This window comes from Eretmochelys imbricata, chromosome 7 (assembly GCF_965152235.1).
Source record: "Eretmochelys imbricata isolate rEreImb1 chromosome 7, rEreImb1.hap1, whole genome shotgun sequence".
NCBI classification, from domain to species: Eukaryota; Metazoa; Chordata; order Testudines; family Cheloniidae; genus Eretmochelys; species Eretmochelys imbricata.
Window position 1 is genome coordinate 58,787,003 of NC_135578.1, and position 27,164 is coordinate 58,814,166.

The following is a 27,164-nucleotide window of genomic DNA, read 5'->3' on the forward strand; positions in this document are numbered from 1 at the left end:
ACAGCTTATCCATAAGACTAAATGGCACCGAAATCTGACTCGGAATCATGTCCGGCTCTCGGGACCCAATCTTGCGCTCCCTATTGAGGTCCGGCACCCATGGACATAACTGGGGATTCTGCCTGGGGAAGGCACTCAGGGCTGGGTCCTCTTCTCTCCGGTTCACAAAGCTGACCACTTCTGTTACATGCCGACTTCCTATACACCCTGATGGAGTTAGGCATTGACCTTGCTAAAGCAATGGGGATTATTGCCGTAAATGTCCCAGTGGAGACGAGGGCTAGGCACTGCAGAAACACACTGTGTGAGATCGTCCTGCTCCCAGTCTAAACAGATGCAGGTGAGAGAAAGAGGATTATGACCCCCATTTTACAGATGTGGGAACGGAGGCAAAGGGATGACAGATGACATACTTAGGGTCGGGGGCTCTGGGCCACAGCTAGGAGCTGAACCCCAAGGTCAGGCCAATGTCTGAGCTGCAAACTTATCCTTCCTCCCTTGTGCAATTTTTACTCCTTGATCACAGCTGTTCTGCTGCAGTGATGTGGGGATGATGTGAGAGGCCCAGGGGTGCTTTGGCCTCTATGCAAAATGAAGAGAAAAATGGGGTGGCTTCTACACTCTGGCTTTCAGCGAGGGAGATTTTCTCCCAGCTCCCCAAAGCACAGACCTCTTCGCCAGGCCCTGTTACTCCCGGAGGTCATGGCAACACCAGGCGAGGGCTTCCCTTTGGGATAGGAGAAAACAGCCTGAGAAGAACGGGTCCCTGATCACATGGCTGCAGCCAACAGCAACAGACCATTTTCGGCTCTGGTTTAAGTTGACTGAAAAGGGGAAATATAAGCGCAAATGGTAACATTCAGGCTTGTCTCAGAGCGAGGCAAGAGGCATGTTTTGTGAAATTCTCTCCTGGGCCGTGCAAACTCTTTCTCTCTGCCTGAGCGTCATCCCCTCTGACTTGTACTTTACCTGTGTGGCTTTGTGCTGACTGGGGTTTAGAAGGAATTAGCCAACAGCCTAATGCAGCCTAGTTTGTGGAGCTTGCCCCTTCCAAACCCTGATTTGCCCAAGGCCTATATCTGTCTGTGGGGCCTGACATGGAATCTGTTTTCTCTCAGGCTCCATTGGTGCAGTACTGCTTGCTTTAGAGCTACAGGGCTGGATTAATCCCTGGACTAACCTGCACTGGCCTTACGCAAGGGAGGAACTTGGCCTACAATGTGTTGCTGCTGGCTCCATCACTGCCTTCCCCCTTGGTAACTGCACTCACACATGCAGCGAGGAGAACATGCTGTGCACCAGGCATACTGCTGTGTGGAAATGGAGCTGCCAGTGGCTGAGGAGAAGAGGAAAATCCTAGGCTCTCTCCTGTTAAATCAGCTGTGCCCCAGACACCAAGTCCTTTCCGTACAGTACCATGAGGGCGTGTTGCTTTGGAAACATCAGGAGTGTTACATCTACTTTGCCCTGGCTTTGCTGGAAGAGGGAGGAGTTTTAACAAGGACATCTTTCCTCCCAGTTATTTTTCAGGCATTTGAGTTAAATAGGTGTTAACAAAAAACAAAAGGATCTAAACACCCTGCATAAAATCCCTTTCCCTCCTCAATTAATCAGGTTTCACTTGCTTGATATCTCTGATGCCATAATCCTAGTTCTCTAGTTGACCACAAAATCTGCCGGGTAGAACAGACTAGAAAATACCTGAATTTCTAATGTTAAAAAATAAATACATAAAATAAATGGCAAGCTTTAAAACTAAAGAAAAATCCATCCAGGCCTGTTGTTATAATGAAAGGGAGTGGGGGGGGAGGCAAAACCCCTTTGTTTTTTTTATTCCTAGGTGGGTCACCAAGTCCAGTTGTGTCATCAATGCAGTTTATGTTGTCAGCTTCATAAAGCCACCGAGCAACCCCCTTGTTAGCAAGCTCAGTGGGGAGGCCAAAGACTCAACAGCATTTAGAGGTGACCTCTCCAGATCAGAGGCACTCTGGTGAGGGAAGCTCCTGCTGCTTCTTGCCCATGTCCTGTGGATGGAGAGAGAGGGCTTCAGTCTCCGGGGCTATCAAGCCAGCACCTTGCCCTAGCAATTCAGCAAACCGTCAAGAAAACACCATTTATTTGTTAATATTGGAGCAAGGAAACTCTCTGATGTACGGGGCCAGAAAGAAGCCCAGCTCCCTGGCAGCTCTATACACCAGCTGAGCTGCTCTGAGTCATATGAGCTGGTTTGAGTGCCTCTTGGCTCCAGTAGCTTGTGGTTCATTTTGTGCTTCTCCACTTCTGCTTTCCCCAGGAAATAAGCACAGCAGCTAACCAAGTGATTCACAGTGGAAAGTTTAAAGAGTAGAGTGGGAGCTGTTGAACGCTTTAGGATGCCTGGCAGGACAACTGTGTCACAGACAAAAGAAGAAAAGCCGGTTTTCCTGGATATAGCAACTGCTAGCTTTGGAAGTCGCTGAACCTGCATGCCCAGGTATGTCACCTGCTTTTCAGATTTGCTTTGAAATTGGAAGTGACGGGTTCACTGCTCTAGCAAAGCAGGTGGCGTCTGTCGTATTGACCAAACACTTTGTTTTGGCAGAGTCACTTTTAAATGGGAGAGGCTTTTGTGAAAGTTCAGCATGGTGTTGGGCTGTCGGGAGAGAGTGGAACAGCAGGGATACACACGTGAGTCTGTGTTCTCTGTTCTAGGGACAGCAAAGGGATTATAGGTGCAGAATGTATCAGCTGCTGTTGTTAACAGAGTTATTTGATTTGCTGTAATTGCCTCCAACTCTCATATACTTCTGTTTTTGTGTGATTTATGTTGAGCTGGCTTCCATTCTACTCTTCTTGAGGGTCTTTCTCGGAGATTAGTTTTTATCGTTAGGCTGCCTGTGGGTAACTAGCAGCTTCCAATGTTCTACTTAGCATCAGGGAACAATATTTCACTGATGGCTGGACTGCACCTTACAAGTGCAATTCCTCACTGCATTATCCCCCATGCTACTCTGACTGACTCTAACAGGTGTGCAGGGTATATTAATCAATGTAGAATCTGACCTGACAAGGTGATTGCAAGCTCTCTCTTTCCCGCCCCACCCCGCCCCAGGGGAAAGAACGAAAGCAGGCCAAACCTTAACATTCCATAACAAAGTTTTTGTTGTGCACGGAAAGGCTGTCCAAAGCAAAGCAAACAGAGAAGCCCTTAAGAACCTGAGAAAGAATTAATGATTTGCCAAAATGCCGTATAGAAAGACCTGCTTTGAAATACAGGCAGCAAACCACCCGCACAACTGAAATGTGGTCTAATAAGAAGAACATGTTGGGCCAAATTCAATCTTGATGTAAATCTATTGGCTTTAACGGAGTCACGCCTGCTCATGCTGTGTCTGAACTGGACATGTTGTAACATTAATCATATTGCTGCAGAAACCAAGGACCGTATCCTATGAAAAGACACCTGTCCTTCAGACAATGTACAACCCTCTCTACATTTGTCAGTATGTTTAATAGTCCATCTTCTCTTATTTTTTGTTTAGTGAATACTTAAGGGCCCCAACAAAGAGAGGGCCCTATTGTGCTAGGTGCTGTACAAACACAGAAGAGAGAGGGCATGCCTCAAAGAGTTTACAATCTAAAGAGACAAGACAAAACGTGGAAGGGGAGTTGCACTTAGCAACGTTAACTAAGTTCTTAGTTTTTGTATAGCATATAGTCTGGGTTCACACTGTAAATCTATATGTTTTTAGATTTTCCTTGTGAAATATTATTCCCAGTTCAAACACTAGATGCATGGTTGAAAGTTGTAAATAACGGATCAGATCAGAGGGAATTCTGGGAGGAGGAGCAAAGATTGACTAAATGGAATGATAAAGGAAAGTAAATATGTAGCATCTGACCAACTGACTATTATGAGGGAATAGGATGCTATCTACAAGCATGGAAGGGCACAAACAACCAGGAGGGAGAGAAGTCGTGGTGGATTCTTCATCAGTGACAATTTTTAAATCAAGATTGCATGTTTTCCTACAAGATCTGTTCTAGGAATTATTTGGGCTGTGTTATACAAGACTAGATGATCACAACAGTCCCTTCTGGCTTTGGAATCTGTTAATTTATGTATTAATTGAGGGAGTTAAGAGTGAATAGACCTACAGTGTTTGGGATGAAATTAAGTAAAGGAAAATGTATACTGAATATCAGGAGACACTTTCAATCAGTGAGATCTGCCAGGCAGTAGAATAATCTCTGGATGGAGCTGGTTGAAGCCTCATCATTTGGGGCATTTAAAACTAGTCTCTGAGTATTCACTGGAGAACAGTGGTCCTTGCCTGGCTGGAGAGGAATGGAGTAGGGGACCCAAGAATGCTTCCAGCTTTGATTCAGTGTCCTAGCTGTTTTTGGTGCTCTCCAGAACATTGGAGTTTATTGTACAGTTGGAGCAGAGAACTGCTTATGGAGAGCAACCCTGGCTGCAGAGTTTGGAGCCAAACTTCCCAGATGTTTTGATCCAGCATCTTGCTTTGGGACTTGTCTCTAACTGACTATTTTCTCATTTCACAAGATCCTTTGGTTGAATCTCTCGAGCTCTGAGCAGTCTAGTAGTTGGTAGACAGAATAGAACAGTGGACCAAAATGTGGTCTGGTTGGGGGATTGGTGCTGTGTAGGAACAACTTATTCTCCATAAAGTGAACCACAAAAGAAGAGCTACACTATTTCAACTAGTGAGGCTCTTTGATTGTTTCTCACCGCCAGACCCCATTTTCCATTTGCCCCTTTTCAGTCAGAGAAGGCCCAGCCACTTGCACTGTGATTTCTTACAGATGTCATTTAGAACAAAAGATAAAATTGTACTAGTAAGTATCACTTCCCCTTTTTTTACTTGCTGCTACTTTCTGAGTGACAGCAGTGGGCCTTTTGTATATTTTTACTTTCATGTCCCTTTTTAAAAACACTATTGTATTTTAGAGACTTTTGTTCCATGTCTTCTTGCTATGTAAAAATGTTTCATAACTTGTCAAAACTAAAAAGAAAACAGTGCTTAATAGCTAGATCCTAAGCGATCACCATCAGTGTTGAAGGTGGGCTATAACACAAGCACAAGGAGCCCCTTAAATCTGTTTAGACCAGTGGCTTTCAACCTTTTTTCATTTGTGGACCCCTAAAACATTTTGAATGACGGTGCCGAACCTTTTGAAATCTGAGAAATAGTCTGCGGACCCAGGGGTCCATGGACCACTGGGTGAAAACCGCTGGTTTAGTGGTCTCAGATCCTAGCTTCATGGTAGCAGATCTTCCCAACAGAATAATTGTCTTTTAAGAGGAAAAGAAAATTCAAGGGATTCAGAGATTTTAAGGCCAGAAGGGACTGTTATGATTAAGAAGGGACCATTATGAAGAGAAATATTTGTTCAACAGCAGTCAGCGGAAGAGTTGGGACTGGACTAACTCAGTGTCTCTTGGCTTGAAGTTTAATGCATCTTCCCCCTAGACTAGAGGTATGAGTAATGGGATAGGCTATAGCCTCCATTTTGAAGAGATGACATGTACACCTAGATTTAGACATCAGTGGTTTGTGTTTTCCCTATATAAATTTCACTTCTGGGATGGAAAGAGTGAACTGGGTTCTAAGTGAAAGGGAATGTAACCAAGCCTGGGCTTTTTGAGTTGCACAATGATCTCCATTTAGGGTATTTTCAGCCCTGATTAGGTACGGGCCACTAATACTTTCCTGTGTTTTCCTCTCTCTTTACTTAACTTTACAGACTCAGAATGACAGAATCATAACTATCAGGGGGCAATCCTTGCCCCATTGAAGTCCCTGACAAAACTCCCATCGACTTCAGTAGGGGGCACGATTTCACACTAAGGGACCAATACTTCAGTGCCTTACTCATGTGAATAGGCCTCATTTAAGCTTGGCTAATACAAAAAAAAATTAGTTTTAGTTTTAAAAAAAAGTTCATAAATTTGTCAATTATCAAATAATTTTATATATTTCTGGATCTGCCACTGGCCTGCTGGGGGACCTTAGGTATGTCACTTGACCTCTCTGTGCCTCAGTTTCTCCATCTAGAAAATGGGGATAATGATCCCTGACCTCCATTGTAAAGTGCTTTGATGTCTAGTGATGAAAAGTGCCATATAAGAGATAGATAGTCTTATTATTGTCATTGGATCATCTCTGGTCTTTACTGATGCTAGTAATCCTGCTGAGTTCCATCGGACTATACTGTGTTACTAACCTGAATAAGCATTTGCTGGATCCAGCCATAGAGGTGGAAAAATACCTAAATCCGGTGTTCTCCCTGGTGGTGATAACTGGCTTTACTTTTGCAGTGCCACCACCAAGGTGGTGAGACTACTGTTATGAAGAAGGAATGCCCTTCAGACTTGTTGTGAAGGGCAAGCGCTGCCTCTTTGACAACGACTGGCTCTGAACACACTTTTCATTAGCCCCCTTAGGAAAGTCTAGACTCTTCTGAGGCAATAAACAGCTCAGAAGTGGGCTGAGGCCACGCAATGTCGTTTTACCAGAGCCAAAAATGAAGCATGACAAATGCTTCGCCCGCTCAGTCATGGGGCACATGGTCTTCCTGTCTATCTTCTGCAGTGCTGTCGTTGCACACATTCTGCCCATGGCATGGTGTTGTCTTCATTAATTACTTATTTTTTTTAAAAACTGGATGCTGGTGACAAGTGGCAGATCAACAGCCTTTGGAGACGGACGTCTCCTGATTATCCACGGTGATGGAGCAAGCTTCCCCTTTGGTGCCCTACCTACAGCCCTGACTTGAAGGTACAGAACTAACCTCATAGTTCTGTCTCCATGTCCATTTCCCCCTTACCTTCCTGCTGTGACTGCTAGCAAAGAGTATTGACTAGTGCTATGACCACTGATTTGTTCCACATGGGCCACTGAACAGCCGTGAAATGGCAAAAATATCCCCATCACTGGAGCCCTGGGCTACTGCGTGAGAACCAGGGACTGAAACTGACCAGGCTGGTCTCAGTGCCCAAGCTGGGCAAAGTGCCAATAGTAAACAAGCAGCATATGTGCTGGAGAGCAAATGAGCATGAAGCTTTAACAGTTTAATCTGGCTGTGGTGAGGGAATTTAAGGTATGTTTAGTAGAGATGGCTGGGGATTTTCCCTCAAAATATTTTTTCAACAGAAAGTACAGTTTCAGGAGAACAAATTGAAATTTTCCAGCAGAAATGTTTTCTGTTGGGAAAATCAAAATAAACTATTTCATATCATCCCCAACATATTGATGTTGACTATTTCATTTTGAGTCAATTCACCATTAATCTTCTATGTGCCTCATGTCCCATATTCTCCTTTAGAGTTTGGGCTCCGTGGTTGTACTACATCTCCCAGGGTGCACTGTGGTTTTCTCTCTGGTTGAACTGATGTGGTGCATCACGGGAGATGTTTGGCTGGGAAGCATAGCCCATAAAGAAGAATGGGGGCATGAGCCACTCGAACTACAGCTCCCATAAGGCACCAGGGCACCTCAGGGGGAAACAGATTAATATCCAGCCAACCTGAAAGTAAGTGTTTCAGTTTGGTTCACAAACCGAAATAAAATATGTTGATTCAGAAATGTCAAAATGTTTCCTGTATTTGGAACTATTGAAATGAAATCTTCTGATGTTTCTGAACCACAAATTTTCAGAACTTTGTTACATTACACTTTTTGATATTTTGACTTTTTGTCTCAAATTGGGATAAAAACAAATGCTGAAATATTGTAATTTCTCATGGAAATTTTTCCAGTTTTCAGTTCTATTTTTTATCTTGAAAGTGATTACAGCATTGCCAATTTTCATGATTTTATTGCGAATCTCATGATATTTGGTGTTTTTAGTTAAAGCCCCAGCTCTGAGAGCCATGTGAATATATGAAAATCTCAACTTTCATTAAAAAAATAAATAAATAAAAATTCTAGCCCTCATTGTTGGTGAGAAAAGCTTGGAAATGTGACGAGGGCTCAGAAAGCAGCAGGTAGAAAATAGAAAGAATGTCAAATATAGTATTTTCTTAAAATCTAATGATTTTTAAGCCAAGTTCATGATTTTGCAGGGCCATGAATTTTGACTGCTTGGGTTGGCTATACTGTCTTTTTAATATTTTTATTAACTATCTGGAATCAAGAGTAAGCAGCCCATGTAGAAAAACTTGTATTTCATATGCATAGGAAGTATGCCGTTGTTTTTTTTTTATATATTGCTTGTGTGGAGTGTACTGTTGTACTAAAGGTTCCGCTCTCATGTTAGTTCATGTATTAATAAATTGGGCAAGTGAAGTGAGCTCTTACATTCAACTCCATGGCATTTCTCTGTCTGTCTCATGGTAGTTTTTTGAAAAATGCATCTGATCAATTCCAAAATTCCAGGGAATGATCTAGGTGTCAGTGGGCAGAATCTTATTTATGTGGGTGAGAATTGGAAAAACCTGATTTCCTCTAATCTAAGTGTTATGACTCTGGATACAGGAGTGAGGCGTGACCTCACAGGGGCCCATGGCAGGGAGCAGACCCTCTGGATATAGGGACAAGGCAGTGACTTCAGGGAGAGAATAACTTTAGGGCACCATAGAGCTTCCCCTGCCTGCAGCACCAAAAGGGCGCCCTGTGGGCTTAAATTGAGGCTACTGGCAGACTCACTCCCCTACTTTGGCCAGTTCCCCCATCAGTGGGTCCCTCTCCCCGACTCTGGGCTGCATGGGCATCAGCTGGCTCTAGTGGTGGCAAGGTTCTGACTGTTGCCTGTGTGGGCGGAGCTGTACATTCGAAGTGTGCCACCCTCTAGTAATAATCCCTCACTTGTAATCCATAGACATCCGAGTGTTTTACAAAGCAGGTCAGCGTCTTTATCCCCATATTACAAATGTGGAAACTGCGGCACAGAGTGAGGATGTGACTTGCCCAAGGTTATCCAGCACGCCAGCGGCAGAGCCAGGGCTAGAACCCAGGTCTCTTGAGTCCTAACCTAGTGCTCTATCAATTGTCTCTGTCCAACAGGTAAAGCCTATGCGAGTTCCATAGCATTCGCATGTTGCTCTCAGCAATGAGTAGAGAGCTTATATGTAACAAACGATTGCAAGGAGAGATGGTAGAAAGCGATAACCAGACCCTGCTGTCTTCAACAGTCTGCAGGTCCCTGATTTTCCCCAATGCCACCTTTCAAGGCAGAGGCAGGATAGCCCGGTATCATGCATTCCCCCAGCCCAGCCTGAATTGCGTGTGGTTGGCTGAGCTGCAGTTGCACCTGGTGGCCACTAGAGGCAGCCGTGCTGCATGGTGTTAAGTGGCTGCCAGTGTGGAACCTGCCCGGAGGAGGAAGTGGTGATGATGGCAAATGGAATAGACAAGGAGTGAGGTGGACGGGGGAGGGGGAGGGGGCAGATGGAACTGGGCTGAATGAGGAGGAAGAGGCTGGAGGGGAACTGAGGCAGGGAAGCACAGAAAAAGGGGGGCAGGCTGTGACTGAGTGGGGGGAAGAGGGGCACAGAATAGGGGAGCTGCTCCAGTCACCAGTGATCAATCCCCCCCTTCGTTAGGGTTATATGCAAAGCTATGCCAATCATCTCATTACACATGGCAGCTCCGAGGAGGACAACCCCATCCAGCAACACACTGAAGCAGGCACTTGACTTTAAGTACGTGAGCAGTCCCACTGACATGCTTACGTGCTTTGCCGGCCAGAGCACTCCACATCCTGCAGGATTGAGCCCAAATGGCCAGGAAGGATGTGGGAAGCAGTAAGACTTAGGGGTGACAGTGGACAGAAAGTTACATCTGAGCTCACAAGGGGATATGGCAGCAAAAAAGAGGCACTGAGTGAAACCCTGGCCCCAACTGAAGTCTATCGGAATTTTGCCGTTGACTTCAGTGGGGCCAGGACTTCATCCCATGTGATTTGGTGATTTGTGACCAGGTGAGATCGTGTCTTGGAGCAGGGAGGCCTCTCTACATGAGTCCTGTGCGACTGCATATAAATACTGCATCCCGTTTGGAGCATACTGACACCCAACAGATGTGCACAAAGTGAAAGGGATTAAGAGAAGACCAAGAAAAATAACTATGGAGCTTGGGGCTGATCAGCCTTTCTGACTGGGAAAGACTTAACTAACTAACGACAGGGATCTGTTACTCAGCAGCTTCTGAGTGTTGAGACTGTTTCTGGGTATCGCACCTTCAATGGGCTGCAACTGCCATTTGGTGAGACAGCAAGTGCAGCATGTTACAAGTGAGACCCACACCGTGTGCTCTCTCCTGTAGAGTTTATTCTGGTGGCTGCCCTTAGTCTGAAAAGAAAGCCACTGAGATTCAGTCTGGCTGTTTCCCCTGTGCAAAGAGCAATAAATCAGCTCTTCATGGCAAATCCTTCAAGAAAATAATTAAGGTTGACAATTTTGGTTGGACATATTCCTGGAGGTTTCATTGCATAACATAATCTTTAATTCCTGGAGACTTCAGGACAATCCTGGAGGGTTGGCAACCATAAAAATAACCCTTGTTTTTAAACTCAGGTCTGTTTGGCCACGGCATGGACCCAGTAGAAGAGCTCCCAAAGCAGCAGGGGGATTTTCTGGACGAGACAGGGCAGGAGCCGGGACCTGACAGTGATGTGGAAGCCCCGGCACTGCCTGAGGCCAGCGGGGAGAGGCAGCACCAGTGCCCTGCTCTCCTGTGGGAGACCCTAGCCAAGGAGTTTCTGGAGTACAAGCAGGCGTCTCCCTACCTCATCCCAGAAGAGCAGCAGAGGAGGCTGCTGGGCTTCCTTCCCCTCTTCGTAAAGGTTTGCTCTTCTGCTGTCTTAGTGGCCTGGCTAGAGGCTTTACCCCTAATTCTCTCTTGCCCTGCACCTAGCGTGGTCGTCATTTACACCGTGGGTGGGGGTATGCCCTGTATGCTACAGGGTCTGTTCTGTAGCTCCTTTGTGGGGTGCTTTTGTCCTTCAGCCACCCTTCTAACAGCCCCTGCGGTGTGTGTGATTACATTGGGGAGCTGTAGTTTGGGGGACTGGGCAGATGGAAGCAAAGGATCTGCCAGTGGATGAGCATGTTTCAAAGCGGGAATGGAATTGGTGTGGCATGGGAAGGGTTACACCAGCGGTGCCCCTTGTTAAAAAGGGATGCGGATCAGGTCTGGGTACAGGTTAGGCTGGGATGGGCAAACTGTTTGGTTTATGCAACCTGATGGACAGAGAGCACAGAGTAAATGATGTCCGGATCAATTCTTGGAATAATAATACCTAGCTCTTACACAGCCCTGTTCATTGGTAGATCTCAAGGTGCTTTACAAAGGAAGCAAAGAGCACACTTCTGCACGAAAGCCAGTTAACTGTAACAATCATGCTGTTGATAGTCCATGTGTCTGTTGCAATATGTACTTTGTGCTCTAAGCCATTTTACAGAGGGGAAAATGAGGTACAGAGAGGTGATGTGACTTGCCCAGGGTCACCCAGGAGGCCATTGGCAGAAGTAGGAATAGACCCTTGATTTCCTGAGTCCCAATCAAGTGCTCTAACCACTAGACCATACTACCACTTCCTACAGATGCTTCCCCCAGAGCTCCCATTTGCAAGAGGCTTTCAGGACAAAACCTAGTGATTGCTGCTTCCAGAGGGGCTACACCCACCATCTCCCGCATCCCCTGCTGTTGATTGAAACCTGGAGTGCTGCTTTTGTTTGACAGGGGCAAATATGTACCCACAGTGGTGAAAGGAGCTCTGCTCTTACAGCAGTAGACACGGCAATAGAACCTAGTGGGATGGATAGAAAATTGTTCCTAGTTTCAAATACGTTATGGTTGCATAAATGATGCTGTGGCTTCAAACTCAATCTAGCTGCAAATCTCAGCATGTAACAGTCACACTCTGCTATTGAAGATCCAAGTAGTGATGGGTCAGAACATTTAGATCCAGATTTCAGGCACCACCTCCCACAATGACATTTTCCTGCAAAAGAGTCTTGGTTTTGATGGCAGTCCATTTTGGGGGCAAGTTTTTGCTATTCATGCTGTGTGAGTGATTAGTCACCAAAGTCACTGTTTATGCTCCCCAACTAGTCAGGGCAGTGTTTCGCAATAGGAGTGTGGGGAGGCAGGAACCAGAGGTCTGGACTGTTCATAGCTTTCACATAGCTGCACAGATTGCTGTATGCAAATTGCGCCCCCGGGGGCCAAATGGCCCCAAAGGAGTTGGGAGAAGGCAAGGAGTGGGAGCATAGTGCACCATGTGTGCTGGGAGGCACAAATTCAATTACACCTGGCAAGGGACATAAAAGGCAATAAAAAGAGGCTCTTTAAATACATTGGGAGCAAGAGAAAAGGAAGGAGAGCTTATAACTTATGACATCAAGAAAGCTGTGGTGTTTAGTGCCTCATTTGTTTCATTCCCCACTAAAAAGTTGAATGGTGACAGATTACTTCTGAGTAACTGATCTTCAATAACTCCGGGAGGATGGGTGAGGTCACAGAGGACCAGAGAAGGGCAAACATAGTGCCTGTCTTTAAAAAGAGGACATGGGAATTATAGACCAGTCAGCCTACCATTGATACCTGGAAAGATACTGGGACAAATTATTAAACAATCTGGGGGATAAGGTTATAAGGAATAGCCAGCATGGATTTTCCAAGAAAAAATTGTGTTAAACCAACCTAACTTCCTATTTGATGCAGTTCCTGGCCCAGTGGAAGTGGGGAAAGCAGTAGATGTGATATATCTTCATTTTTTATTAAGGCTTTTGACACAATCCCGCGTGACATTCTCAGGGAAATGTGGTCTAGATGAAATTGCTGTAAGGTGGGTGCACAGATGATTGAGAAACCGTATTCAAACAGGTTTCAGAGTACCAGCCGTGTTAGTCTGTATTCGCAAAAAGAAAAGGAGTACTTGTGGTACCTTTAGCGACTAACAAATTTATCTGAACATAAGCTTTCGTGAGCTAAAGCTCACTTCATCGGATACATTCAGTGGAAAATACAGTGGGGAGATTTATATACATAAAGAACATGAAACAATAGGTGTTACCATACACACTGTAAGGAGAGTGATCACTTAAGATGAGCTATTACCAGCAGGAGAAAGGGGGGGGGGTGGGAGAGAGGGGGGAGAAAACCCCTGCCACCATCAACCTCAGCCTGGACCAGTCCACACAAGAGATCCACTTCCTGGACACTATGGTGCTAATAAGTGATGGTCACATAAACACCACCCTATACGAGAAACCTACTGACCGCTATTCCTACCTACATGCCTCCAGCTTTCACCCAGACCACACCACACAATCCATGGTCTACAGCCAAGCTCTACGATACAACCACATTTGCTCCAACCCCTCAGACAGAGACAAACACCTACAAGATCTCTATCAAGCATTCTTACAACTACAATACCCACCTGCTGAAGTGAAGAAACAGATTGACAGAGCCAGAAGAGTACCCAGAAGTCACCTACTACAGGACAGGCCCAACAAAGAAAATAACAGAACGCCACTAGCCATCACCTTCAGCCCCCTTCACCTTCAGCAAACCTCTCCAACGCATCCTCAAGGATCTACAACCTATCCTGAAGGACGACCCATCACTCTCACAGATCTTGGGATACAGGCCAGTCCTTGCTTACAGACAGCCCCCCAACCTGAAGCAAATACTCACCAGCAACCACACAACAGAACCACTAACCCAGGAACCTATCCTTGCAACAAAGCCCGTTGCCAACTGTGTCCACATATCTATTCAGGGGACACCATCATAGGGCCTAATCACATCAGCCACACTATCAGAGGCTCGTTCACCTGCACATCTACCAATGTGATATATGCCATCATGTGCCAGCAATGCCCCTCTGCCATGTACATTGGTCAAACTGGACAGTGTCTACGTAAAAGAATAAATGGACACAAATCAGACATCAGGAATTATAACATTCAAAAACCAGTCGGAGAACACTTCAATCTCTCTGGTCACTCGATTATAGACCTAAAAGTTGCAATTCTTCAACAAAAAACCTTCAAAAACAGACTCCAGGGAGAGACTGCTGAATTGGAATTAATTTGCAAACTGGATACAATTAACTTAGGCTTGAATAGAGACTGGGAGTGGATGGGTCATTACACAAAGTAAAATTATCTCCCTATGTTTATTTCCCCCCCGCCCCCCACTGTTCCTCAGACATTCTTGTCAACTGCTAGAAATGGCTCATCTTGATTATCAGTACAAAAGTTTTTCTCCCCCCTCTCCCGCCCCCTGCTCTCCTGCTGGTAATAGCTCATCTTAAGTGATCACTCTCGTTACAGTGTGTATAATAACACCCATTGTTTCGTGTTCTCTATGTATATAAATCTCCCCACTGTATTTTCCACTGAATGCATCTGATGAAGTAAGCTTTAGCTCGCAAAAGCTTATGCTCAAATAAATTTGTTAGTCTCTAAGGTGCCACAAGTACTCCTTTTCTTTTTGTGTATTCAAACAGCAGTTATCAATGGTTTATTGTCAAACTGGGAGGGTGTATGGGGTCCCTCAGGGGTTGGCCCTGGGTCCAGTACTATTAAATAGTTTTGTTAATCCATTTGGATAATGGAGTGGGGAGTATGTTTATAAAATTCGCAGATGACGCCAAGTTGGGAGGGGTTGCAAGCACTTTGGAGGACAGGATTCGAATTCAAAACCACCTTGACAAATTAGAGAATTGGTCTGAAATCAATGAGCTGAAATTCAATAAAGACAAGTGCAAAGTACTTCACATAGCAAGGAAAAATCAAATGCACAACTACAAAATGGGGAATAACTGGTTAGGTGGATCTGGGGGGTCTAGTGCATCAAAAATGAAATGTGAGTCAACAATGTGATGCAGCTACAAAAAAGGCTAATATCACTCTGGGATGTACTAACACAGGGGTTCTCAAACTGGGGGTTGGGACCCCGGGGGGTCACGAGGTTATTACGGGGGGGGGGTCGCGAGCTGTCAGCCTAAACCCCTCTTTGCCTCCAGCATTTACAATTTATTTATAAGGGGGGTCGCACTCAGAGGCTTGCTATGTGAAAAGGGTCACCAGTACAAAAGTTTGAGAACCACTGTATTAACAGGAGTGCTGTATGTAAGACATGGGAGGTAATTGTCCTGTTTTACTCAGCATTGGTGGGGTCCCCAATGGAGTGCTGTGTCCAGTTCTGGGTGCCACATTTTAGGAAAGATGTGGACAAATTGGAGAGTCCAGAGGAGAGCCACACAAATGATAAAAGGTTTAGAAAACCGAACATGTAGAGAGAGATTAAAAAAATTGGCCGTATTTAGTCCCAAGAAAAGAAGACTGAGGGGGGACCTGATAAGTTTTCAAACATGTTAAGGGCTGTTATAAAGAGGATGGTGATCAGTGGTTCTCCTTGTCCACTGAAGTTAGGACAACAAGTAATGGGCTTCATCTGCAGCAAGGGAGTTTTAGGTTAGATATTAGGAGAAACTTTCTAACTGTAAGGGTAGTTGAGCTCTGGAACAGGCTACCAAGGAAATTGTGGAATCCCCTTCATTGGAGGCTGTTAAGAACAGGCTGGACAAACACCTGTTAGGGATGGTCCAGGTTTATTTGGCCCTGCCTCTGCGAAGGGGCCTGGCCTTGATGACTTTTTGGGTCCCTTCCAGCCCTGCATTGCTCTGATTTCGTGCTCTGGGAAGGACTGTGAAATCCACACCTAAGCTCTCCCACCTCCAGTTCTGCCCATTGCCTAACTCAGGCCTGTGCCTGTCAGGTACAACATGGCCCATGACAGCTAATCAGTAACATCCTTTCTAGTCCATGTTTTCAGAGAAATAGTTGCTTGTGGTAAAATCCATGACTCTTTCAGGTTTGGCTGATATTTCACCAGTAAAACGGCAGCCGTCTGAACTCTCAGAAGCCATGAATGATCTGACCCAATGAATGAATGAGCAAACACTTTGTGTTCATCCATCACTCCTTTTTTGTACTGCTTAACCAGCCAACGGCCTGTCCGGTCCCATTGCGACTTGAAGATTTGCTGCTGGTGAGCCTGAGTGTTTTAAACCTGCAGCTTCCCCCACTGCGCCTGTGTGTTTCTGTAGCACAAAGGCCTGGTTAATGTTCTATCAGGTGAAAAGTGAAAGCCTCCCCCAGCTGCCACTTTCTCCTTCCCCTGGGGCTTTGTTCACATACAAGAGTGACCGTCCCAAGTTCAGGAACCTGCCTCCTCCTGCCTACAAGCATTGAACAGACTCTGTATGTGTCGGGGGAAACCCTTGCCCCTCTGAGTCAATGGCAAAATTCTGACTGACTTCCAGGGGGCCAGAATTTCAGCCTTGACCTTTAAAAGACACTCTACTTTGACTCAGGCGCTTATCGGCTTGGCCGGTTTCTGTCAACAGGGCCCATGTGCTTTTTAAACACTGTTGCACTGTGCCATGCTGCGCTCCCCTCCCCATGCATTGCCTGGAACAGTGCAACAGTGACACACAACCCTTGCAGAGGGCACAACCTTACTCTGAGTTTCTGTTCTCCCTTCGCTAGCTGCGCTTCTCTCTGGGTTCCCCCTTTGCTCTCCGATTGAATTAGGGGACGCCCACTCCTTAGGTAGGCTTGGCCAGCCACAGCCCCCAGTCAGTATCTGGCCTGGGCTGGCACACACCCAGGAATCAAGGCTTGTTAAGGGAAGGAGAAACCATCTCTGTTGGAAGGGAAAGAAATCAGAAGTGAAGCTGCTTTGGCTTTGCGGCTCTGGCCCCTAAGCTAGCTAGATTAACGCTCGCGTGGGTATGTCTACACTGGCTGCAATTGCACCTCATGACTGCAGTGTAGACATACCCCTAAAGGCACGTTGTTGAGGCAGCAGAGTGGAGAGGACAGGGAGAGGCAGCTGCTCTTCTCTAGAAGGCAAGGGCCCAATCCCACCCAGGCACCCACATCACCCTGTCCCCTGCGAGGACGAGGAAGCTCTGTCGTTTCACGAGACTCCTCGTGATAGTAAATTTAGAGGATTGGGCCCTAAAAGCTGGTTGTGCAACCCCTACTCTTAGGGACTGGGGACTGGTTTGGCCCTGGCATGGGTTAGGGCATCCCTGACCTCTGAAATGGCCCCTCTGGGCTACCGTAAGGGTGTAGAAATCACTGGGGTTCATGTCCTGCCATTCTGCCTCCTGGCTTGATCCACCTCCACCCCACCCCCCCTCAGCCCCATCCCCATCCCAGAATGCTGGCAGCGCAGAGCTCGTGGAGCTGGCTCTAGGAGTGGACCAAGGATATTCCCTAAGGGAGATTGTGGGGTACTTGCTTATCCTCCGGTCCTAGTACACCAGCCTAGCTGGCAATAAGGGGCCACGTGGGGCAGTTGCGATCTGGCCCCTGGTCAGCAAGTGTAATTCCTCATGGGTTCTGTGGGGAGGGGAGTCCTGATTCTACCACCAGAGACCTGTGGAAGTGAAATTGTTCTGTAAAAGCTCCCTCACGGGTCCCTTTAGGCCATCCCAGGACGGTTTAGGCAGTGTCTCAGCAGTAGTGAAAAATTTTTTTCCGCAACACTTCAATGCAAAGTTGGATTTGTCTCAAGGAAATTTTAAAATCCAGAATTTTAAACCTTGAGGGTTTCACCCAAGATGGACTCACTTCCATGTGTAAAAACAGTTACTCCAAACTGATGCTATTTTGGAGCAAAACATTGCAAGTTTCTTGTGACTGATAGGGAGGAAAAACACAAAGTTGCAATGAAACACAAAAGCTTCAGACACCAAGCAATCAGAGCTATGTAGGCCTGGAAGGGACCCCAAAATTATCAAGTTGCCAGTATTTCACACAGCCTTATTCAGGAGTTCACACCCCAGTCAATCAACAAGAAATAAACTGGAGTTAGCCAGAAGTGACTGTATATAGTAGCTTCAGAAAATCTTCTTTGCTATTCAGTATTACTTCTATGGAAGGGATTTTTTTTGGAGTGAAACTTTCAAAAGATTGAGGATGTTAGACATCCAGCTTGCTGTTGCAGAAGTTCTTTTGAGTGTCCACCCAAAGCTAGAAATCTAAGGATTTAGAGCTATGCAGAAAGGCAGGAAGTCATGTTTTTTTTTTATCTACCACTATGAAGAAAAAAATGATCTTTAGCACACCTAGGAGGAAGGGTTTCTCTTCCCCATGATGCACGCGCAGAAGTGCAGAGACAGTCACATTTATAAACAAGGTCTCCTTGGACATATTCACACCCCTTGTGCGTTTGCTTTCCGCACACATCCTAGTATGACTGCTGGTGGAAAGTGGATTCCCAGAACTCACTACTGCCCACTGATAGTGAACTTTAAATTCCTAAGAACCTTGAATGGCTACGCTGCAATCCAGAGAGGGAGCCGTGAACTCCTTGGGCCATAGGTTCATTATAGTGTTTTCAGTGAAGAGTTTTCCCAGTTCCCTGGGATGAATCAGCAGAACTTTGCACAATGTGAGCATTCTGGGCCAGATGACCTAGAACTCTGCAGATTTGCATCACAGAGAATTGAGCCCTTTAACTCTAAAGAGAATCAGGATTTTTACCATGTAGTCTTTTTCTCCTTTCTTGTGAAATCCTCCCTCCCTCCCTGGCCTGTACTTGGGGACGAAAATCCTAGCTCAGTTTGTGTATGTCGTAAGATTTTCAGCCACGGGAGGTTGCCTAGGGGCTTGTAAGCCCCAGTTCCTCGTTCTAATTAAGATGACTGCCCTTTGCAGTACCTTCCTCCCCCTCTTTGCTTTTCCCTTCCTCTGTGCATCACTCCATGGCCATTACACGTTTGGAACCTTTGCACTTAAGCAGAGTTTTGGTTCTGTTTCCCGCGGCTGTAGGCAGGAGGAGGGGACAGTTGCTTCACAGGCGGAGCACAAGGGCTCCATGAGTCATCCGGGCCCACGGTCTGACGGGGTTAGTGGAAACATTGTGCATGTGACTCACACCCAGGGCAGGGCAGCGTGACCCCCACAGCTTCTCCTGTGGCTCTTCATGCTATTGAGAGCATTGGAGTTATTGATTTATTATACGGTTGGCCTTTGATCCAGCCAAGATCTCCTATCCTGCCATCCAGCACTGGGCAGGAGCTGATGCTCCAGAGGAACGTTAAGTCCTCCCCAATGGAAGTGTGACAAGGTCTATGATCTTGCATAGGAAACCAAGGCTCCTCTGTTGAACTACCTTGTTAGAGTTAGAACCCTGTGTGAAACCGCTGAGTGCATTTTGTTGATTCACTGAGGCAGGTGCAGCTTGTTTGCGCTAGCAAGATCGGAGAGCTGGGCATGGCCGATGCCACAGAGACAGGGAGGTGTCCTAGGAAAGAAACCTGAGGAATATTCTGGGTTGGCGAGAGAGCTCAGGCTGAGGTTTGTTATATGAGTTACCAGTAAAGGAGGGGAGTCGGTTTGACCTTCAAGTCTGGGAGCAAGTTGGGCATGACACCTGGTTCTGGGGAGACAGAAAATCCAGAGTTGGGAGAGTGGCCCATGTTTAGCCATTGAATCCAACTCCTCTCTTGGAGTATACAATGGGAGCATGGTGGCCTTTCAGCAAGGTTTTTGCACTAGTACTGTGTTATGATGAAGCTGTGGGTGTACCATTGCTGGATCCAAATGGAACTGCACAGCTTTGTGTCCTGGGCCCTATTCTGCTAGTGGCTAGTGAGTCTTCTCCTAAGTGGTAGGGGCTTGTGCTTTCAGAGCAAGAAGATTGGAGATCTATTCCTGTTTCACCCTGAAGTGGCAAGGGTACGCAGCATAGAGACAACCATTACATCTCAGGTTTCAGAGTAGCAGCCGTGTTAGTCTGTATTCGCAAAAAGAAAAGGAGTACTTGTGGCACCTTAGAGACTAACCAATTTATTTGAGCATAAGCTTTCGTGAGCTACAGCTCACTTCATTGGATCTCAGTAAGGGCCCCCATGGATTTCTTGCAGTTCCATTTGCCCAGCTGAATGATCCCCACCACTACAAACCCCTGTGTCACATGCAAGGGCAGTGGTGAAGCAGTATATGACCAAATATCTACAACACAGGTTCTCAGTTACAAGAACATTATTTTAAGTTGGCTTGACACTTATATACACACACACATTTTATATATATATTATAGATTGGGTTAAAAATTGAATTGGTAGGGGCACAATGCAATCACACTCTCTGCTCATTTGTAGCAAGGATGTACAAAGTCAGTACAACTTATAATGTACTGACCCAGCAGGCCTGGAAATAGAACCCAGGTTTTCTGAGTCCTACTCCAGTGCTCTGTTCACTAAGCCACACTATCTAACAACCAGACCAGGGAATGGGAGATCAAGGCTTCTGGGTTTTGTTGCCAGCTGTGCCACTAACTCACTGTCCAGCCTTGGGCAGGTTATGTATTCTCTGTGGTGTGTCTTTTCCTCGCCCACCCCCGCATCTGTAAATATGAGAGAATACACTGGCTCAGAGGTGCTTGCCATGCTTTGTGGAGTGGTTGCAGACCCTGGGCTGTGAGTGTCTGTTGTCATTAGTTGATTTCTGAAGTGTTGAAATATTTCCTTTAGTCAGATTTAAGTTGTACCAAAGAATCAGTTTGTCAGCTGAGTGAAATAAGGCCCTGTGCTCAACTCAGTGGCATTTCTCTGTCTGTCTGTAATGTGATAACTCTCTTGAAAACCGCATCCGATCAGTTCCAAAATTCCAGGGAACATTCTAGAGAGACAAGGTGGGTGAGGTAATATCTTTTATTGGACCAACTGCTGTTGGTGAGAGAGACAAGCTTTTGAGCTACACAGGGGCTCTTCTTCCGGTGTGGGAAAGGTACCCAGAGTGTCACAGATAAGTATGAGATTGAACAGATAGTTTTAGCATAAGTAGTTAGCACATATTCTAAGGCAGTGGTATGCAAACGGGGGGCGCAAGAGGCTCTCTGTGGGAGGGCACAAAGAAACATTGTTAATATCACTTTTCACAGCAGACTTACTAGCGCCATCTTGCCACCCTTACTTCTGCAGTGCTGCTGGTGGCGGCACTGCCTTCAGAACCGGGTGGCTGGAGAGCGGCGGCTGCTGGCCGGGGCAATGGTCTTTGCGGAGCAGGATTTAAAACGTATTCCCACGCAGGGCACTACAGCAATGCACAGATTTTGGTGCCATAAAAAGTGCCAAGCAAAGACTCTAGGGATAGTCAGTATCGACTGCACGGTTTATGTACGTATTCCTAAAGGTTAGTTTGATCTTTTTCAAACAAAATGGTTAAGTTGATTGTAGATGGTAATAGTAAATGTTGCAGTGTTTCTGATTCCTCATCAGATACTAACGTTACTCCAGTAAAAGTTAAAAACAAACAAAGAAAAAACCAACAACCCACTGATATGGAGGGTAATGCAGCTGAACTTGTATGTGAACCTTCAACAAGTCTTAGCGCTAGTGAGTCTGCTGTGAAAAGTTATATTAAAGAACCTTAAGTTTTAACTTAAGAAAATATCAACTTAAATATATAAAACTGGGATTCTCATGGACTCTTGTCAAGCATGAGCAATGACAGCTATGTGTTTTGCGTTTTGAGGTATTAGCAAATGACAGCATTAAACTGTCAAAGCACAGATGATACATTATGATTGTAATGCTTCTGCCAGGTGGAGCCGGCAGCAACCAGGGCTGGGTTCAATATCTAGGGATTCCTCTTCAACAATAAAATACAGAACAGGCTCGAGCCCCCACCCAGTAACCTGGGAAAATTACACCTCTCCCCGGGCTCCTCTGAGAGGAAATACTTCCCCACTCGCAAGTACAGAGTCTGAATGTAGAAAAGAAACTTTTAATGGGAGAAGGGAAGTCACCAGACCATAATTAGGGGAAATGCCACAAGCAGGATTCATAAACATAAAACTGTGTTTAGGACACCCACTCCAGTGTGTGTGGGGCAGTGTCTTCTGCCTCATGTTCTTGAGTTTTACAACCAAAAGTTCCTTTACTGTGCCCCTCTCTGCTCCCTCACCAGACCACACTCACAGTGGTTGTCCTTGGTCAGTGAAGACCCAGAGTTCAGAGGTGCAGCTGTATGCGTTCACCTCCCACTTGGGGAAGAAGGCACTGTGCTTGCTCTGCTATCTGAGCACTTGCTATAGATGGCTGCCCTGCCAGCTATGGTTCCTCTTTGCTGGCTGCCCTGCTAGCCACTTTTCCACTCACTGGTCACCTTCTGCCACCTGCGTCTCTGCTGTGACCTCTGCAGGTCAGACCCTTGAAATTCCACCCAGCTCTTAGTGATTTTCAGCTCTGAGGCTGGGCAGAGATGCTGTCCCACCACAAGTGATTGCTAACTCTTTTAAGCACTTAAAATAACAAAAAGACTCCTAGTGGAGCCTATATAGATTGATTGTTGAGCAATGGGGAGGAACAGGTTAAACCAGATGTGGGACCCTTAAGGAGAGTCCACATCTCCTGGTTGGGATATCTCTGTCCAGCCCTTGTACTTTCACATGGCTCTGGCATTCAAGCCCCTGGCTTAATGAGGTCCTTTCAGATGAGGGTGACCCCCTCATTTGGGACAGGTTAAGCGCAGTTCTGCTCCCCTTTATTCATACAATAAAGACAACAACATTGATAATAGCATTTCACTACCCCTGCATTCAATATTAAAGTGATTTGTAACCAAGCACCAGCCTCTTGATCACTTTGAGCGACATCTGATGGATATCTATGCAGAGTAGGTGGGTTCATGTAAATACAGTTTGCTCCTGAAGTCTCTCCCTTTCCCAGCTAGCTGTTAGGGGAGAATTCATTTATACCCTGCTTACATCCTCCCGCCTACAATTACGAAACATTCTGAACATGCAAATAAGATAATTTTTTTCAAAAGCCATGCTAAATTATTGAGCGGTCAAAGAGACATGATGAAAAAACAAGTGAGTGTGCCATTAAAAGCTCCAAAAGCATCCCTGGAAGTAGCATATTTGATTGCTAAGTGGATGAAGCTGCATACCATTGGTGAGGTATTAGTATTACCAGCTGCGGTAAAGATGTGTCAAATTGTGCATGAAGATAGATATGGTGAAACTTTGGAAACTATTCCTTAGTTATGGGATACAGTGAGCTAGTGGATCAATTAACTTTCTGAAGCTATCAAATTGAAACTTTTGACTAGAGTTAAACAAAGTTTGCCAAACAACTTGCTGAGAGCACTGATATTGGGAATTTGGCTCAGTTCATTGTGTGTGTTAGGTATTGCTATGAGGAGGAAATTCTGAAAGATATGCCGTTCTGCAAATGAATTGACAGGCAAACTATGGGAGAAGACATCTTCAGTCTTGTGAATGAATTTTTCAGAGCACATGGCCTGTCAAGGTTAATTGCATTGGCATGTGTACTGATGGTGGAGCTGTGATGGTGGGTCCCACGAAGGGCTTCATAGGGAAAGTACTCGGCATTGCTCCCTACATTAAATTCACACATTGCAAGATACACTGTGAGGCTCTGGCTACTAAAAAACTAGAACTTGAAGCAAACAAGGTTTTGAATGATGCAGTAGTAATTGTTCACCCACAGGTGATGTCGTGTTTTTGTCTCTTTCCTGTGTGAGTTCATTCGAGAACATAGTGATTGTCTGGTTTCACCCACATAGTTGTTGTTGGGGCATTTAGTGCACTGGATGAGATACACCACATGCATGTGTAGGACCCATGGATCTCTTGAAAGGCATGTTATGGTTGATGTTCGTCATTGTAGCACTAGAGCTAAGTCTGCAGGTTTTGCATCTGTTGTTCTGGCAGATTCTGGTGCTGCTTTGAGTTGTTGTGTGGGGAGCTTGCTTCTGATGAGGAGCTTGGTGAGGTTGGGGGGTTGTTTGAAGGCCAGAAGAGGGGGTTCAGGAAAGATTTCTTTCAGAATGGGGTCCCCATTGACTATGGGTTGTAGTTGTTTGATGATATCCTGCACGGGTTCCAGTGTGAAGTGGTAAGTTCTAGGCATCAGTGGGAAGAACCCTATTGATTTTGGTGAGAATTGGGAAAACTGGAAAAGCCTGACTTCCAGTAAAATTTTCTGACGAGAATGGTGCGTGAGGGAACTGTCCACACTGGGGGTGAGGGCCCAGCAGGGCATATGGCTCAGCTGTATTGAAGTGTGTACCCCTCTAGTTTTACATTATTGTAGCTAAACCCTACCCAGCTAGGAATTTCAATTGCCGCTATGCTGGCCTACTATGACCTCTGAACTTCATAGACATAAGGGACCTGGAACTCAAGCTCCCAGTCCAAAAGCACAGTCTATTACCTAATGAGCCAGAGGAGAATGGTTGTCCTGTCCCTTTCCCCACCCTTTGTTTTGTTTCCTTATAGACTGTAAGTAGAGCTGGTTGAAAAACGGCATTTCCATCCTGCAGGAAATTCTGATATTTCAGCATTTATTTTCATCCCAAATTGGGACAGGGTTGAAATGTTGAAACCTTCCAAAAAATTTTTGATCTGGAAATGTTGAGTTTTGCTGATTCAATACAAACAAAATGTTGATGTTCTTGACTCAAAACATTTCAGTCTGCCAACCTGAAACATTTTCTTTTGGGTGAACATTATCTCTGAGTCAATCTGCCCTGCTGCCGTGCCTCATGGGAGTTGTAGTCCTGGATCCCTCTGTGGTTTGTTTGTGCCTGAGTTGACACAGTGCCTAGGACTTTGACAGACCAAAACGGTTTTATTTAGATTTTCTCGATGGAAAATTCCACCAAAATCTCTCTCTCTTCTTTTGGAAGACTTAACTGAAATCCCATTTTCCAATAGGAAAATGTTTTGTTCAAAATTTTTCAAACAGTTCTAAATGTAAGCTCCCCAGGGCAGGGAATGTGTCTTATGTGTTTGGAAAATGGCTAGTGCGTTTTGGGTGCTACTCAACACAATTACAGATACCATTGGCAGTGAGCAGTATAGGACCTATGAGACATAGTTAAGCAATTCCAGTTCTATCTGGTAGGGAACAGTGGCGTATGCACACGATCACCGGTTCCTTACATTATTCAAAGTATCTTCTTGGACCTTGTTTCTAACTTCAGACTCCTGCAGTTTGAGTCTGGCAAATGTTGCTTGAGGAATTATCTTGGTGGGATTGGCTAAAAACCTTTGGTTTGGCCAATTTCAGCTCTGCTCACTGGGCTCAAGTGCTTCTCCAGCCACACAGACATCCTGCATCAGCAACACCTAAACAGTTGCTCCCATTTTCTGTATTTCAGGCCTGGGAAGAGTCTGGCGGGATAGTCTCTTTCCCCAACGTTCAGTTTTTAGCAAGTGAGGTTTCCAAACTTCTGACCAAAGAAATCAAGAAGAAGCTAAACGGCAAACCTGCAGGTAATAGCCAGAGGGCACATGGCCTGGGATGTGCTCAATCCTGTGTGTTTTGTGGTCCAAATTTAACCATCAGCTGTAATGTATTATGCTATGGATTTAGGAAGGTCTGGGAAACAACAATAGAAAATACTAAGCCGGATCTTCAGCTGGTTTAAACTGGCATTGACTTCAATGGAGCATCGCAGAGTTACACCAGCTGTGGCCCTGGCTCCAGCTGTGCCAAGTTAACTTGCTTTGAACCATCTTCATTCCCTGGTTTTTGATCTACCTGGGGACCATTGTAATAACTCTTCACATTTTATTTCTTAAATGTTTGTTCTTTCTTAAAAATAAAAACAAAAGATCATGAGCCTTGCATTGCTTTCCCGGTGACCATTGTACATTCCTTGAACTATTTGGCTGGCAGAGCTTATGAACTACGTTGGCATTGCCAGGGGAGTTTGTAAACTCCACCAACCAACTAATTGGCATTACCTAACTGCTCACTTGGTGCCCCATCCAAAGCCTATTAAAGTCCTTCCACTGACATCAGTGGGCTTTGGGTTAGGCCCTTAGTTAATGTAGCTTTGCTAGTTTCACCCAGTGCACTAAGAGTTGCTCAGTACAATGCTGTCAGCTTCCTTAATGGAACTGAAGTCTACTGTTATGATAGAGGACGCTCGGCTGGCCGTGGCGCGGTTGCTGCAGCTGAAAGGGGAAGAGGAAGATGGCTGCGTGCTTCTGAGATCGGTGTACCTCCTCTCACAGATTGATTCGGTAAGAGAAAGCAAAAGCACCTTCTCCCTGTAAAGGCCTGGGAGCTAGAGGAGTGAGGCAGCCGCTCCAATAACAAAACCCCCAGTTTTCAGTAAGTGAGTATTGTCTCCAAGGCTTTATCCTTGAGCATTAATGTCAGAGTTTATATCAAAACGTTATTCCAAGCATAAAATCAAAGATAAGATGCCCAGTGTGGGTTACAAACTGGCCTTCAGCGAAGACAGGGGAGTTCTGCCCCACTCTGCCTGCCAGGCAGCTGTTTTTGCTCAGTTCCCCTGAATCGGCTTCATTCCTGCTTTATTATTCCAAGCTATACACCTAGGGGAGACCTGAGCAGGGCACTAGTGATCTGCTGCTGACATGCTTGGAATCTGCACCCTTTCACCCTGAAGAATCCTAAAGCACTTTGCAAGCTGTCTACATACAGCAGCACTGGAATGCAGCCACCTCTGGAGTGGAGGATGGCAGCAGCAGCACCACTGCACAACAACAGGGGAGGGAGAAAATCTGGCCCAGGGTTCCATTGCATCCGATGAAGTAGGCTGTAGCTCACGCAAGCTTATGCTCAAATAAATGTGTTAGTCGCTGAGGTGCCACAAGTCCTCCTTTTCCTTTTTGCGGATACAGACTAACACGGCTGCCACTCTGAAACATTGCAAACCCTGTTTCCTATGAAAAGAGCCAGGTGACAGTTGATGTCCATGCAGCACAGACAGGTTTCTTTTCATCCAAATATATGACACTAAATCGTACACACAGCCGTTAAAGAACATTATCTACGTAACTGAGAGAGGCCCTTTTGGCTGATTTATTGGTAGAGGCACAGTGTGATAGCTGCAGTGCGATTTGTGCTCTTCATAGAGTTTAAAAGTTTGATGTTTCATCTAGCACAAGATGTCTCTAAGCTTTGTACACTACCCACCCCCTCCTCTATTTAGCTTGTTTCTGATCACTTCTCTGTAAGCCAAAGCAGCCTCACTGTTACGTCCTCATTCCTGCGGTCGATTAGTTAGTACAAGGCCTTGTTGGAGAAGGGAGGAAATTAATTCATTAGTGCCAGAAAAGTCAAGTCTCTTGGAAAAGTTGCCTCTTACTTTTTTAATCATGCTCTTCCTAAAA

At 45.6% G+C, this 27,164-nt stretch overlaps 1 protein-coding gene across 1 annotated transcript in view; it reads left to right on the plus strand.

The window, feature by feature from the left end:
- The first annotated feature begins 2,353 nt into the window (after positions 1-2,353).
- Positions 2,354-27,164, plus strand: part of WDFY4 (WDFY family member 4) — a 237,361-nt gene continuing 212,550 nt past the window's right edge. The window contains exons 1-4 of the mRNA XM_077822441.1: positions 2,354-2,473; positions 10,520-10,788; positions 25,175-25,289; positions 25,942-26,045. Coding sequence (XP_077678567.1) covers positions 10,537-10,788; positions 25,175-25,289; positions 25,942-26,045 — 471 coding nt within the window. The 5' untranslated portion in view covers positions 2,354-2,473; positions 10,520-10,536. The remainder of the gene's footprint in view (positions 2,474-10,519; positions 10,789-25,174; positions 25,290-25,941; positions 26,046-27,164) is intronic.